At 44.7% G+C, this 16504-nt stretch overlaps 1 protein-coding gene across 1 annotated transcript in view; it reads right to left on the reverse strand.

Moving 5' to 3' along the window:
* LOC147115112 (regulating synaptic membrane exocytosis protein 2-like) overlaps window positions 1–16504 on the reverse strand; it is a 347939-nt gene that overhangs the window by 272254 nt on the left and 59181 nt on the right. Inside the window, exon 3 of the mRNA XM_085993402.1 lies at window positions 11397–12346. Within this exon, the coding sequence (XP_085849528.1) occupies window positions 11397–12346 (950 nt within the window). The remainder of the gene's footprint in view (window positions 1–11396; window positions 12347–16504) is intronic.

Raw genomic sequence — 16504 nt, forward strand, 5'->3', positions numbered from 1 at the left:
ATTCAAATTCCTGTGATATTGGAACTGGTTCTGGGGGAGGTGGGACCAGTTCAAACCGGACGGTTTGCACCTGGGCAGGGCCGGGACCGATGTCCTAGGGGGAGTGTTTGCTAGTGCTCTGGGGGAGGGTTTAAACTAAAATGGCAGGGGATTGGGAACCTGAGCGGGGAAACAGAGGAAAGGGAAACAAGGATAAAAGCAAAAAACAGGAAGGAGAAAAACAAAAGTGACAGGCAGAGAAATCAAGGGTTTAAAATCAAACATGGCCACAGTAAATAATAATTTTAAAATATCTAAGAGCGTTCAAAAAATAAGCCTGAAGGCTTTGTGTCTTAATGCGAGGAGCAATCATAATAAGGTGGATGAATTAGCTGCGCAAATAGAGGTAAACAAATATGATGATTGGGATTATGGAAACATGGCTCCAGGGTGGCCAAGGCTGGGAACTCAACATCCAGGGGTATTCAATATTCAGGAAAGATAGGCAGAAAGGAAAAGGAGGTGGGGTAGCATTGCTGGTTAAAGAGGGGATTAACACAATTGAAAAGAAGGATATTAGCTCTGATGATGTGGAATCTGTATGGGTAGAACTGAGAAATACCAAGGGGCAGAAAACGTTAGTGGGAGTGGTATATAGACCTCCAAACAGTAATGCGGAGGTCAGGGATGGCATTAAACGGGAAATTAGAGAAGCGTGCAATAAGGGCACAGCAGTTATCATGGGTGACTTTAATCTACATATAGATTGGGCTAAGCAAATTAGTAACAATACTGTGGAGGAGGAATTCCTGGAGTGTATACGGGATGGTTTCCTGGACCAATATGTAGAGGAACCAACTAGAGATCAGGCCATCTTAGACTGGGTATTATGTAATGAGAAAGGATTAATTAGCAATCTTGTTGTGCGAGGCCCCTTGGGTCAGAGCGATCATAATATGATAGAAATCTTCATTGAGATGGAGAGTGAAATAGTTGACTCAGAGACTAGGGTCCTGAATTTAAATAAAGGAGACTACGATGGTATGAGGTACGAGTTGGGTAGGATTGATTGGGGAATGTCGCTCAAAGGGTTGACAGTGGATGGGCAATGGCAAACATTCAAAGATCGCATGGATGAACTACAGAATTTGTTCATCCCAGTTTGGCATAAAAATAAAACAAAAAAAGGTGACTCAACCGTGGCTAACAAGGGAAATTAGGGATAGCATAAGATCCAAGGAGGGGACATATAAATTGGCCAGAAAAAGCAGTAAACCTGAGGATTGGGAGCAGTTTAGGATCCAACAAAGGAGGATAAAGGGATTAATTAAGAGGGGGAAAATAGAATATGAGAGTAAGCTTTCAGGGAACATAAAAACGGACTGTAAAAGCTTTTATAGATATATATGTGAAGAGAAAAAAATTGGTTAAGTCATGCGTAGGTCCCTTGCAGTCAGAATCAGGGGAATTTATAATGGGGAACAAAGAAATGGCTGACCAATTAAATACATACTTTGGTTCTGTCTTTACAAAGGAGGGCACAAATAACCTCCCAGAGATGTCAGGGAACATAGGGTCTAATAAAAGGGAGGAACTGATAGAAATCAGTATTTGTAGGGAAATGGTGTTAGGGAATTTGATGGGATTGAGGGCAGATAAACCCCCAAGGCCTGATAATCTACATCCTAGGATACTTAAGGAAGTGGCCCTAGAAATAGTAGATGCATTGCTGGTCATCTTCCAAAATTTGATGGACTCTGGGACAGTACCCATGGATTGGGGGGTAGCTAATGTTACCCCACTGTTCAAAAAGGGTGGTAGAGAGAAAACGGGGATTTACAGACCGGTAAGCCTGACATCGGTAGTGGGAAAAATGCTAGAATCCATTATAAAGGATGTAATAGCAGAGCACTTGGAAAAAAGTGATCGGATCGGACAAAGTCAACATGGCTTTACAAAAGGTAAATTGTGCTCGACTAATCTACTGGAATTTTTTGAGGATGTAACTGGTAAAATAGATAAGGGAGAACCAGTGGATGTGGTGTATTTGGATTTTCAAAAGGCTTTCGATAAGGTCCCGCATAAGAGATTAGCGTGTAAAATTAAGGCACATGGGATTGGGGGCAAGGTATTGACTTGGATAGAGAACTGGTTGGCGGACAGATAGCAGAGTTGGAATAAACAAGTCTTTTTCCGAGTGGCAGGCAGTGACTAGTGGGGTACCGCAGGGATCGGTCCTTGGACCCCAGCTATTCACAATATATATTAATGATCTGGACGAGGGAACTAGATGTAATATCTCCAAGTTTGCAGACGACACAAAGTTGGGTGGGCGTGTGTGCTGTGAGGAGGATGCCGAGAAACTCCAGTATGATTTGGACAGGTTGGGTGATTGGGCAGAAGCATGGCAGATGCAATATAACGTGGATAAATGTGAGGTTATCCACTCTGGTGTCAAAAACAGGAAGGCAGATTATTATCCAAATGGCAATAGATTGGGAGAAGGGGAAGTGCAACGAGACCTGGGCGTCCTTGTGTACCAGTCGCTGAAAGTAAGCATGCAGGTGCAGCAGGCGGTTAAGAAGGCAAATGGTATGTTGGCCTTCGTAGCTAGAGGATTCGAGTACAGGAACAAGGATGTCTTGCTGCAGTTGTACAGGGCCTTGGTGAGGCCACACCTTGAGTATTGTGTGCAGTTTTGGTCGCCTTATCTGAGGAAGGATGTTCTTGCCATGGAAGGAGTGCAGCGAAGATTCACCAGGCTTATACCTGAGGAGAGATTGGGTCGATTGGGCTTGTACTCGCTGGAGTTTAGAAGAATGAGAGGGGATCTCATCGAAACTTATAAAATTCTAACAGGACTAGACAGACTAGATGCTGGAAGGATGTTCACGATGGTCGGGGAGTCCAGAAGCAGGGGTCACAGTCTAAGGATAAGGGGTAAGCCATTTAGGACAGAGATGAGGAGGAATTTCTTCACCCAGAGAGTGGTGAACCTGTGGAATTCTCTACCAAAGGCGGCAGTAGAGGCCAATTCATTATATATATTCAAGAAGGAGTTGGATATATTTCTTAAGGCTAAAGGGATCAAGGGATATGGAGAGAAGGCAGGAACAGGGTACTGAATTTGGATGATCAGCCAAGATCTCATTGAATGGTGGAGCAGGCTCGAGGGGCCGAATGGCCTACTCCTGCTCCTATCTTCTATGTTTCTATGTAAGGGGTCGACCTTTAAGACTGAGATGAGGAGGAATTTCTTTACTCAGAGGGTTGTGAATCTTTGGAATTCTCTACCCCAAAGGGCTGTGGATGCTGAGTCGTTGAGTATATTCAAGGCTGAGATAGATAGATTTTTGGACTCTAGGGGAATCAAAGGATATGGGATCGGGCGGGAAAGTGGAATTGAGGTCGAAGATCAGCCATGATCTTATTGAATGGCAGAGCAGGCTCGGGGGGCCATGTGGCCTTCTCCTGCTCCTAATTCTTATGTTCTTAAGTCCAATTTATAACCCAATTAACCCATTAATTTGGCTCTCATTTGCCACTACAAATATAGCTATTTGCCAACTGCAAACCTACCAACTGGGGTGGACTTCTGAAATTTCTAAAAGTTAAAGCAATACTGTTGGAAAAGAAACAAGTTTTACTTTTTTTTTAAAAAGCTCATTGTCAGGTACACAGCAGTGACTTGCACATGAACAATTGTTTTGCTCTACCAACTTCCCAAGCACTAGGAAAACTTGAACAGATACTTGATTGTGAAACTGCACACTTTCTGTTCGGTGAGGGTAGGGGATACAGGACTGCTTTGGATAGAGTTTTTTTCCCACTAGCTTTGTCTTCACTTTTGGGGCTTTAGTGTTCAGTTGCGTGAAAGCACAAAAAGCTTCCAGATTTAGTCCGTCTGTACGAGGTAGTTTTTCAAGCTCAATGTCATTGGCCTCTCCCATAAACAGATCCCGTCTTCTCTACAATCGAGAGTACTGTGCAATATCTAATCATATGATTGTTACAATCCCTTGGTCGTTCTATGATTTCTCTCTTTGTGCGAACTGTGTCTTGCAATCTTGCATGTGTCCCAATGGCAGACTGATGAACACTTGAGTGAGACAAGACCAAGTATAAAACAATAAGCTAATTTAAATGTGTGAACATATAGAATGTTTACAATGAATTTAAATCAACTTGATAACTCTCCTCAAAATATATAAAAAAGCAAAGTACGCCGCACTATCCCGGTTAGTGGGCTAAATTCACTTTCCTGACTGCAATTCACTGAAGCTAGTCAGTGTTAAACTTAAGAAGGGACTTCTCGCCTTCTGTATCTGACTTCCACTCCAGATTTCTTCAGATTCTCTGTCAGCTTCTTCCAATCAGATAGGCAACCAAAGACACTTTCCCCAATACAAAAAGAAAATACTGCAGATGCTGGAAATCTGAAATAAAAACAGAAAATGCTGGAGATACACAGCAGGTCAGGCAGCATCTGTGAAGAGAGAAACAGAGTTAACGTTTCAGGTCGATGACCTTTCGTCAGACAGAGAATTCCCCAATTCTCTGTGGCTGGTGATTGGCCAGTTAAGCTGCCACTCAAATTTGCTATCACCCTCCAGGTGTAAGCTTCTATCACACTCTGGGCTCATGTGAATGAAGCCATTCCAAATAACACCCAATTTCCTCTTGGGAACGTGCTAATGACCTCACAGTCTCAAACTGATGTGGTATGCAAGCAGCACCATTCTGGGCGAACGCTTCAAATGCGTCTAATTTGTATTTCCATAATGCGTCTGTTCTGTGGATTTAATCCCTCACTTGTGAGCTAAATTTAACTTAATAGCAATATCTTAATTAAAAGTAGATAAAAATTGTCCTTGTTAAATAAGCCAAAATCCTAAAATGTGACAAGCTTTGATAAAGGACTGCTGTACTGTCTGGGGTGGAAAAGGAGGCAGGCTTCATTAATGTAGCTTAGCAGCAGCCAGCCTGCTGACAAAACCCTTCTACACTGAGAATAAATTAGATAATTTTAGCAGCAGGAGGGCAAAATTTCAAGTCTACGCTTTTCAAATCAGTTCTATGGTATAAAAAGGTCTAGAAGTGTGCTGGAACTATACCAGACTTCCTCTCAGTGCTTGTACCCTTGACAGTGTTAGAACTTCCAAGCTTTTTCAAAACTTGCAGAATGTTATTATTTGGTCCACTTGAGTCATCAGACATGCCTTCCAAAAGAAGAAAATGGAAGGATTTTGTGTATTTGTTGCAGAAATTAAGTCCCTGTGAAAATAAATCAATGAGCAATACTATTTAACTAGGTATTGCAAACACATCAAATTCAATAGAAATAACAACAGAAAATGCTGGAAAAACTCAGCAGGTCAGGCAACATCCGTGGAGAGAAATTTGAGTTGACGTTTCGGGTTTTGAAGAAGGGTCCAACCCGAAACGTCAACTCAAATTTCTCTCCACGGATGTTGCCTGACCTGCTGAGTTTTTCCAGCATTTTCTGTTGTTATTTCGGATTTCCAACATCTGCAGTATTTTGCTATCGTAAATTCAATAGAAATGTGGCTTTGATTCTTTGGATATTGGGTTCAGAAGTACAGAACATATTTTTCCACATACATATAAATGTACATGAAAGCTTCAAGAGTGGAGGGTAAATGCCAACATGGGCTGGTTGGGCCGAATGGCCTGTTTCCATTTTGTAACTTCTCTTCATCATCTACCTATGTGGTCAACTGATACGATTATTCACTAATTTATTCCATTACATGTTGACAACTTTAACTGAAGTTATTATCAGTCATTACATTTAGTCGTAGGGTAGTGACTGATCTCAGAATATTGCACAACTATAGAATTTTACACAGCCACTGTATATCTAAAGCATAGCATTTTAGTGTCTGATTCTTTCTAAAAATCAAACAAAATAAATCTTTTCAACAAAGGCTTAAAGATTGCTAATTGATTCTATGAATATCTTGACAAAGATATTCGGTTCTATCAATGCTTACTTTTACAGCACCTGCAAATAACACTCGTGAGGATCAAACCAGTCTACCCAAGGCTGAGCTACCCAAACAGTCGAAAAGAAAAGAAAGAAAAAAGAAAGACTTGCATTTATATAGCGTCTTTCATGATCACCGGACATCCCAAAGCACTTTACAGAGGTACTTTTTGAAGGGTAGTCACTGTTGTAATGTAGGAAACGCGACAGCCAATTTGCGCACAGAAAGCTCCCACAAAAAGCAATGCGATAATGACCAGATAACCTGTTTTTTAGTGATGTTGATTGAGGGATAAATATTGGCTAGGATACCGGGGATAACGTCCCTGCTCTTCTTCGAAATAGTGCCATAGGATTTTTTACGTCCACCTGAGGGGGCAGACGGGGTCTCAGTTTAACGTCTCATCCGAAAAACAGCACCTCCGACATTGCAGCACTCCCTGAGTATTGTTCTGGCGCGTCAGCCTAGATTTTTGAGCTCAAGTCTCTGGAGTGGGACTTGAATCCACAACCTTCTGACTCAGAGGTGGTGGTGCTACCAACTGAGCCACACCACAAAGAACATGATGTAGAACAAAGACAAACCTTACTGTCTGAGGATACAAACATGGCCACAGATTGCAACAGTTGATTACAGACATGGTCCATCCTCATCACTGGCATGTGTATTCTGTTTGTATTTGAGGTGTTGACTAATGTCATCTAAAGTTTGAAAACAAATTGCCTGCTCCTTTTTCTGCTTTTGCATTGGGGAACATTGTGATTTTAGGTGTTATTTCGAAAAGTTCAGTGGTAGATTGGTCACTAGCAGATAACTTGCCCTTCAATGCTTTTCAAACAAGGACACTGTAAAAATTTTTAAGTTGACAATCTCTGGTTAAAGAGGTAACTAATGCATCTTCACACACACACACACACAGACACACATGTGCACAAGTCCTGATTATGAAAAGCTGATAGTGATTAGGCTGATCTCCGCAATCGCTAATGCCCTCTTGGAGAAGCCATATTACAAAGTAGCAAATAAGGCCACAGAGATGCCGACAAATCTAATTTGAGTGGCTTGCTACACAAAGTACAATTTCTTCACTTGTTTAATAAGGTATCATCGTAGCGTGATGAAACACTTCCACAATTATAGTCCTACCCACTTATGTCAATATGTTGACGACCATTCTAATTTTGTTGAGATAAGCAGCTTGTTCACATAAGCAAGACAAAGCCGCAGATTTCCGTATCTGTCCCACCGCACCTCTCCTTTCCAGTATTATTTCAATTTTCTTCCCTGAAGATCTAGGTTCAGTTAGTCATTCAAAGCTTTGCTTTCTCACCACAAATACAGCTCTTAATAAGAGAAAAGGCACTTACTACTTGGGATTCATCGAATCATAGAATGGTTGCCGCACAGAAGGAGGACATTCGGCCCGTCGAGCCCGTGCTGGAATTCATGGTTGACATTTCACTTTCACCCTCTCACTCTCTATCCTGAAACCTGCTCAACTGATTTATCAGCTTTTTGCGGCTTCTCAAACCAACGTCAAAATTATATGTAAAAGAAATGTTTTTGTTTCCCTGAAACTACTATTCACCAACTGGGTAGAGTTAGTCAACCAAAATAGCTGTTTGTCAAACCAGGAAATAACAATGCTTCGGGAGGGGGGTGGGGGAGGAGTATCGGCAATCCTCTAATGTAGCCGGACCCCCGCAGAATCCTCTTATCAAAGGATAACGGAAGGTGAAAAGACTACAATCCTAAAGGAAAAAGCGACAATAACACACGCGCAATGATGCTCTTTGTATTTTTCTTCCTCCCTGTTTCGGCAGATTTACCCTCATCGTAACGTGACGATAAGGGTCTATTGACATAAGTGGCAATAAAAGATGGCATTTAATACTGTTAAGGGCTTAAAAAAAATTCAGCAAATTAAGCATACCAGAGTTTATGTCGACATCAACATAACAATAACAACTTGCATTTATGCAGAGACTTTAATGTAGTAAAATGTCCCAAGGTGCTTTACAGGAGCAATTATCAAACAAAATTTGACACCGAGCCACATAAAGAGATAGTAGGATAGGTGAAAGAGGTAGTTTTTAATGAATGTCTTAATGGAGGAGGGAGAGGTAAAGAGGCAGAGAGTTTTAGGGAGGGAATTCCAGAACTTAGGGCCTAGGCAGCTGAAGGCATAGCCACCAATGGTGGAGCAAAGAGAATTGGGGATGCGCAATAGGCCAGAATTGGAGGAGCGCACAGATCTCGGAGGGTCGTAGGGCTGGAGGAGGTACAGAGATAGAAAGGGGTGAGGACATGGAGGGATTTGAAAACAAGGATGAGAATTTTAAAATTAAGGCGTTGCCAGACCAGGAGCCAATGTAGGTCAGCGGGCACAGGGGTGATGGGTGAACGGGACTTGGTGCAAGTTAGGCTATGGACATCAGAGTTTTGGATGAGCTCAAGTTTATGGAGGCTGGCCAGGAAAGCATTGGAATAGTCAAGTCTAGAGGTAACAAAGGCATGGATAAGAATGTCAGCAGCAGATGAGCCGAGGCAGAGCGGAGATGGGTGATGTTACGGAGGTGGAATTAGGTGGTCTTGGTGATGGAGAGAATATGGGGTTTGATGCTTAGCTCAGGGTTAAATTGGACGCCAAGGTTGCGAACACTCTGGTTCAGCTTCAGACAGTAGCCAGGGAGAGGCACAGAGTCAGTGGCTAGGGCGCATCACTGGAATCGTCAAGTCCACCCCAACACCCTGGCTGCCCGTGCTGTCGCACATCACTCTCCTATCCATTCGCCATGATGCTGCAACCCTCCGGGAAGTCCAGCGAATCGTGAAAAACGAACGTTTCCCCATCCACCAGGATCTCAACAATGTCCCTCAACACCGCTTGAAGTCCCACAAGCCCTTTTGGACCCACGCGCCTAACTTTCGACAATGCGACTTCAAACCCTGGTGATGCTTAGAAAGTCGAATGGAGTTCACAAGAAGTTACAAACAAACATCTCATGAAAGACCTGACATGGAAGATCCCTGGCTTCAATCTTCCGCGAAGCTTATGGGAACCCTAAACTGCATCCGCACAAGCCATGGCAGATGCGGATACTTGACGCACAAATGGAGAATTAAAAACTCTCCAGTGTACCGGCTATGGTCACCCAGAACAGACCATGGAACACATAACGACTCAATGCCCGATTCACAAATACGAAGGAGAAACCACAGCGATACAGTCCACTACTCCTGATGCAATTATCTGGTTTAACCCCCTAAGTGTAAAATTATAGTTGTTGCTCTACATCTACATCAGACATAGGAAGTAGTAGTATGTGGCTAGGGTACGGAATCTATGGCAGGGACCGAAGGCAATGGCTTTTGTCTTCCCAATATTTAATTGGAGGAAATTTCTGCTGATTCAGAGCTGGATGTCGGACAAGCAGTCTGACAAATCAGGCAGTGGAGGGGTCAAGAAAGGTGGTGGTGAGGTAGAGCTGGGTGTCGTCAGCGTACATGTGGAACTGGACATTGTGTTTGATAGTAATGTTCTGAGAAGCGACTGGGACTTTATTTTTTGTTGAAATAAGCAGGTGTCAACATAAATCGGTTTGAGATAAGTGGATAGGACTGTACTTTACCAGCAAACCAAGGATGTGGCCTCCTTCTGTGCTGCAAATTTCTATGATAGCTGAGGTGCAGGCAGATTGCTTATTTTCAACATTATCTACATTGGGTATACAGTATTACAAATTGAAAACATTACACCCGCATTAAAAATAAAATATTGAGGCATAATAGAATATGTTATGACTTTACACTTTAGAGTTACCTATATCTTTGTACGGCCTTAGTGTTCTGTAGCCAGGCATACAGGAGTAACTGGTTCTTTATTTCTCAGTTAAGTATATGTGACAACAAATTTATTCTGAGCAATACTGTAACAATTGTCACAGACATTTAAAAAGATATCACTGTTTATCCAAACAATTAGCCCAATGTTAAACAAACTTTCCATTCATAATGAGGAATACCCCTGGATTAATTCTGAATGCAATTCTTTAAAAGGTAGAAAGAGCACTTTCAAAATAAACCTGTTTACCTACAAATGCTGCAATTTTCTACTCTTTCCTCTCCTGAAGGCATGCAATCCTTGCTGGAATATGGTTCCGGTACTTCTCCCAGACATTATTAATTTGTGAGTCTAAGTCAGTGCATGTTGGCAGGCTATTTGATTGTGAGGCATCAGAACCAAAACTGATCTGGTCCTCATCTGACACTAGTGCACTTCCAGCTCGATAGCAATCGGCCCCAACTGTTAGTCTAGCTGAGATCATCTAATTCAGTGCAGACCAGTGATCGGACCTGGATCTTCCTGGTGTGTATGGCTCTGCTATCCGCTGGATAAAGTCACTGAGCGGAGTTACATTCTAGACAATACACAGACTATATAATACATTTATTTAACAACAGCAAAATGAAAATCATTTCAGAAAATCTGGGAAAATAAACACTGCAGAAACCAAGAAATAGTTTCCAAATGAGCTTTGACATCTTAATCAGCTCTGCACTTGTAAGCAATGGCTGTATATCTCCATTTTGTAATTTGAGAAAAAAACTGCATGTATTTTATGAACAGAGATCTTTTTTTTTTAATTCCATCTTCAACTTTTCCCTTTCTCGCTGGAAAACACTAACTTCCATTGGGATTTGGTTCCATGGGTGCCAAGTTTCCAACCTTCATCTTTAGAGTGTGTCAGTAAGCTATTAGACATAGAGGCATCATGACTGAGCCTGATCCTGTGCTCATCTCAAGTCCACTCATCCCATTTTCCAGCAGCAGTCATTAATGACCAGCAAACGGCACCATGAATGAATTTCAACTTCTTAGCCCATAGGTGCTGATGCCAACTGTAGTCCCCGTACTGCTCTCCAGCTAACTCCACACTGAACAAGGATCAAACTTGTGACCATCCTGATCTCACAATCACAGAATCACAGAAACCCCACAGTGCAGATAGAGGCCATTTCGGCCCATCGAGCCTGCACCGACACATATCCCACCCGATCCCCGTAACCCCTACACCAACACATATCCCACCCTATCCCCATAACCCCACGTATTTAATCCCAACACTAAGGGTCAATTTTATCATAGCCAATCAACCTAACCCGCACATCTTTGGACTGTGGGAGGAAACCCACGCAAACACGGGGAGAATGTGCAAACTCCACACAGACAGTCGCCTGAGGCCGGATTCGAACCCGGGTCCCGGGTCCCTGGTGCTGTGAGGCAACAGTGCTAACCACTATGCCACCGTGCTGCTAAATATCACTACTTTTAATTAAACTGAAACTGAGAACTTACATAGATTATTTAACCCAGTAAAAAGTGAAATAAAGTCTGTTAATGCTTACCTTTTTCACTGACACTTTCACTCTCAATCTCTACATCATCACAACTGGTATATTCTGGAGTAGATGCAAGCTCTTCCTCTGAGCTACTCAATGAGACTTGGCGCATTTTACCTCCTTTCTTTGTTTTATGTGGCTTTGGTGGTGGTGGCCTTACCGATTCAGATTGGTCTGAGCTGAGTGAGTCATTTCGTAGCATGGTTTCCATCTTTTCCCGTTTTGTTTTTTTAACAGCAGAACTTGGATCTAAATGATGCTGTTTCCGCAATGAATCTGAACGACGCATGTCACTCCTATCAAATGGGATTGGGCTTCGCCTAGGTGTCGGTGGACTGTGATTTGGGGTCCTTTGCCAACTAGAACTAGGCCCTTGCATGTCTTGAGTTCTTTCCATAGAGTAAGAACGCTGACTTTGTACAGGAACTCTGTGGTCACATGCAGAGCGTTGTCTTGATTGCCTTTCCATTCTATGCATTGAGACTTGTGTATCATCCATCTCTGTGTATGCCAAAGACACATCACTGTGTCTTCGTTCATGACGCGCCCTAGACACTTCAGCATGTATCCGCATTTGCTCCTCATACGGTTGAGGTTTGACTGGGTAACGAGCCAAATTTGGATCACTACGATAGCGAGTTTGGTACTCCTCCTCTCGCCTCTGTCTTTCATGTTCATCCCTAGTTTGTATACCAATATCCTCATCTACCAAATCTCGGAACTCTTGAGACCTTCTTCGACTTCGACGACCCGAATCCCTGCTTTCTCTGTACTCAATATGTTCAGAGTCATCATAAACCCGTGACCCACGTAGGGATCGCTTGTCACGGTCTGCATATTCTGTAGGTGATCTTTGCATTGCACTTTCCAAAAGTGCATACTGTGACTGATCTGCTCTCTCGTCCCTCTGGTCGTATTTTTGATTGTGTTCCCTGGATGTTGATGGGCTCCTCTTCCTGGATGGAAATAAGCAACACATTCAGTCAGGGAGACTTTTCCAACAACAATGTGTTAAAATTAAAACATTTTAATCAATGCTTTCCTGTACATTAAAATTAGAAATTGTGAAGACGGTCAAGCATTAATTAGGCTATTGCATAGTCATCATAAATGCAAAATATTAGAGCATTTTTATTTATTTGCCATTAATCCTAAATTGAGCTGAGAGTGAAACAAAATATGGCATCAAAGCACTACAATGTTTAACTACTCATCACAAAACACTGCATTAAACAGCAAAGTAATTCAAGTCCATGTAACATTCTCTCACAGTTTTATTCCGACATTTTAAGATTACGACTTTTTTTTCTATTTTTGTTAAACATTCTACCTGGCTTTACCTTTCTATTTGCCATTGCACATCTGGGAGATAGAGAGCATTCTGTCCAGAAGAATGCATCAAATCCAAGCTGGCAAGCACTTTTCTTTAATCTCCCCAGGCTCTGCAAAATTACATCCAAAAGCTTCCAATAATTGCAGCCTTGCCGAGCTTTGCACACAGAATTATTCTCCCCATATATTGTGATTCCATCCACATTAGCAAATTGGAATCTGCACAGCCATCGCAAAGCAAGAAAGTGGACATCAACCCCACCAACCCAACTTTGATATGTGATGACCTACAGTGGAGACTGTTGGGAGGAGGAGTGAGGAGTTTTACAGTTTAATGCTGTTATCATGTGCTGTATATAGCTGGAGGTCAAGTAAGATTTTACCCTCCAAGGAGGATTATGGTACTTAGCTGATTACTGACTCGCAGTTATGCCTGTAAAATGCAGGATTGTCTTCAGTATTTTCCTTCTGTACCACAGAAATGATTATTTTGCTCAGAATCTTACATTCAGATTGAAGCAAATCCCCCATTTATAATAGCTTTTTCCACAACTTTCAATCTCAGAACTCTACACAATTGAGATGATATTAAAATATTGTGTAGAACATTGGTTATCAAAAGGACAATACAATTTGTTTGAAACTACAACACAAACATTCCAGCATGTATCCTTGACCCTGTAACATATAGTGGGCTATCCACATTCCAGTCATGAGTGGTGAATTTTCTGGATCCCAAAGAAACCTTATAACCTCATAGGAGATTTTGTTTATTCCATACATTCAGTTTTAAACCCGATTTATATTTTTGCATTGATATATTGCTTAAAAATCGTGTAGAAAATGTGCTTTTGCATTGCAAACAGCTGAGCAGTCAATTATCTAGCATTTTCTGATGTGTTTGGAGCCTAGCCAATTTTGGAAGTCATTTCAATTTAGTCACTGGCACTACACAGTGCAGCTTATCAGAAGGGTTTGCTGCTGCTGTCTCTGACAGACCAAGAATTAGCTGTTGCTGTGGAGGAACTGAACAGCCAATGATGTGGAAATCAGTAGGGGCTCCCTCATCATTGGATCTGCAGATGGGGGAGGGGGGAGGAGTGTCTGCTGTCCAGATATCAGAATGCTGCTGAAAGGAGCCGACACAGCAATTACCAATAAAACACCACTGAAGATTTTACTTTTGCTCCAAATTATATAATCACATAATTTGGATCTGGTACTAAATCCGCTGATTAGCTGTTGACCAATCCTAACGCTCATTAGTGGGCGGGGCCTGGGTTAGATATAGAGTAAATCTGCCGATGCATTGCCCAATCAAACTGCCAGTGCAACCACAGCACTGGTTATTTACCGAGTAAAGCTCTCTACTGTTCTTAAAAACCTAAACTTTAATACCGGGAACTACAGGGATCCCAGGGGACAGGGAAGCGAGCAGGTGAGTGGCGGCGCACGGTGTGTTATTATCTCTTTATATATAGATTTTACTTCAGTCTTTCCCTGAAAAAATAAATAAACTCTCCCCCCCCCACTCGCTCTCGCTCTCTCTCCCCCCCCACTCGCTCTCGCTCTCTCTCCCCCCCCCACTCGCTCTCTCTCCCCCCCCACTCGCTCTCTCTCTTCCCCCCCACTCGCTCTCTCTCTTCCCCCCCACTCGCTCTCTCTCTTCCCCCCCACTCGCTCTCTCTCTTCCCCCCCACTCGCTCTCTCTCTACCCCCCCCAGTCGCGCTCTCTCTTCCCCCCCAGTCGCTCTCTCTCTTCCCCCCCCCGTCGCTCTCTCTCTTCCCCCCCAGTCGCTCTCTCTCTTCCCCCCCAGTCGCTCTCTCTCTTCCCCCCCCAGTCGCTCTCTCTCTTCCCCCCCCAGTCGCTCTCTCTCTTCCCCCCCCCAGTCGCTCTCTCTTCCCCCCCAGTCGCTCTCTCTCTCTTCCCCCCCCAGTCGCTCTCTCTCTCTCTTCCCCCCCAGGTCGCTCTCTCTCTCTTCCCCCCCCCAGTCGCTCTCTCTCTCTTCCCCCCCAGTCGCTCTCTCTCTCTTCCCCCCCCAGTCGCTCTCTCTCTCTTCCCCCCCAGTCGCTCTCTCTCTTCCCCCCAGTCGCTCTCTCTCTCTTCCCCCCCAGTCGCTCTCTCTCTCTTCCCCCCCAGTCGCTCTCTCTCTCTTCCCCCCCCAGTCGCTCTCTCTCTCTCTCTTCCCCCCCAGTCGCTCTCTCTCTCTCTTCCCCCCCAGTCGCTCTCTCTCTCTCTTCCCCCCCAGTCGCTCTCTCTCTCTTCCCCCCCAGTCGCTCTCTCTCTCTCTTCCCCCCCAGTCGCTCTCTCTCTCTCTTCCCCCCCAGTCGCTCTCTCTCTCTCTTCCCCCCCAGTCGCTCTCTCTCTCTCTTCCCCCCCAGTCACTCTCTCTCTCTTCCCCCCGTCGCTCTCTCTCTCTCTCTTCCCCCCCAGTCGCTCTCTCTCTCTCTTCCCCCCCAGTCGCGCTCTCTCTCTCTTCCCCCCCAGTCGCGCTCTCTCTCTCTTCCCCCCCAGTCGCGCTCTCTCTCTCTTCCCCCCCAGTCGCTCTCTCTCTCTCTTCCCCCCCAGTCGCTCTCTCTCTCTCTTCCCCCCCAGTCGCTCTCTCTCTCTCTCTCTTCCCCCCCAGTCGCTCTCTCTCTCTCTCTCTTCCCCCCCCAGTCTCTCTCTCTCTCTCTCTTCCCCCCCCCAGTCGCTCTCTCTCTCTCTCTTCCCCCCCCAGTCGCTCTCTCTCTCTCTCTTCCCCCCCCAGTCGCTCTCTCTCTCTCTCTTCCCCCCCCCAGTCGCTCTCTCTCTCTCTCTTCCCCCCCCCAGTCGCTCTCTCTCTCTCTCTTCCCCCCCCCAGTCGCTCTCTCTCTCTCTCTTCCCCCCCCCAGTCGCTCTCTCTCTCTCTCTTCCCCCCCCCAGTCGCTCTCTCTCTCTCTCTTCCCCCCCCCAGTCGCTCTCTCTCTCTCTCTTCCCCCCCCCAGTCGCTCTCTCTCTCTCTTCCCCCCCAGTCGCTCTCTCTCTCTCTTCCCCCCCAGTCGCTCTCTCTCTCTCTCTTCCAACAACAACATGCCCTCAAAAAGCCTCAGCACCGCCGGGCTCCCCCAGCTAGTAACTATATACAGCATTACCATCGCCAAATCCCCCACCATCAACATCGTGGGGGGTCACCATTGACCAGAAACTTAACTGGACCAGCCACATAAATACTGTGGCAACAAGAGCAGGTCAGAGACTAGGTATTCTGCAGCGGGTGTCTCACCTACTGACTCCCCAAAGCCTTTCCACCATCTACAAGGCACAAGTAAGGAGTGTGATGGAATACTCTCTACTTGCCTGGATTAGTGCAGCTGCAACAACACTCAAGAAGCTCGACCCCATCCAGGACAAAGCAGCCCATTTGATTGGCACCCCATCCACCAACTTAAACATTCACTCCCTCCACCACCGGCGTACCGTGGCTGCAGTGTGTACCATCTACAAGATGCACTGCAGCAACTCACCAAGGCTTCTTCGGCAGCACCTCCCAAACCCGCAACCTCTTCCACCTAGAAGGACAAGGGCAGCAGGCTCATGGGAACACCACCACCTCCAAGTTCCCCTCCAAGTCACACACCATCCTGACTTAGAAGTATATCACCGCTCCTTCATCATCGCTGGGTCAAAATCCTGGAACTCCCTACCTAACAGCACTGTGGGAGTACCTTCATCACACGGACTGCAGCGGTTCAAGAAGGCAGCTCACCACCACCTTCTCAAGGGCAACTAGGGATGGGCAATAAATGCTGGCCTTGCCAGC

This window comes from Somniosus microcephalus, chromosome 7 (genome assembly GCF_052327205.1).
Source record: "Somniosus microcephalus isolate GS21.2 chromosome 7, FLI_Smic_1.0, whole genome shotgun sequence".
Lineage (NCBI taxonomy): Eukaryota > Metazoa > Chordata > Chondrichthyes > Squaliformes > Somniosidae > Somniosus > Somniosus microcephalus.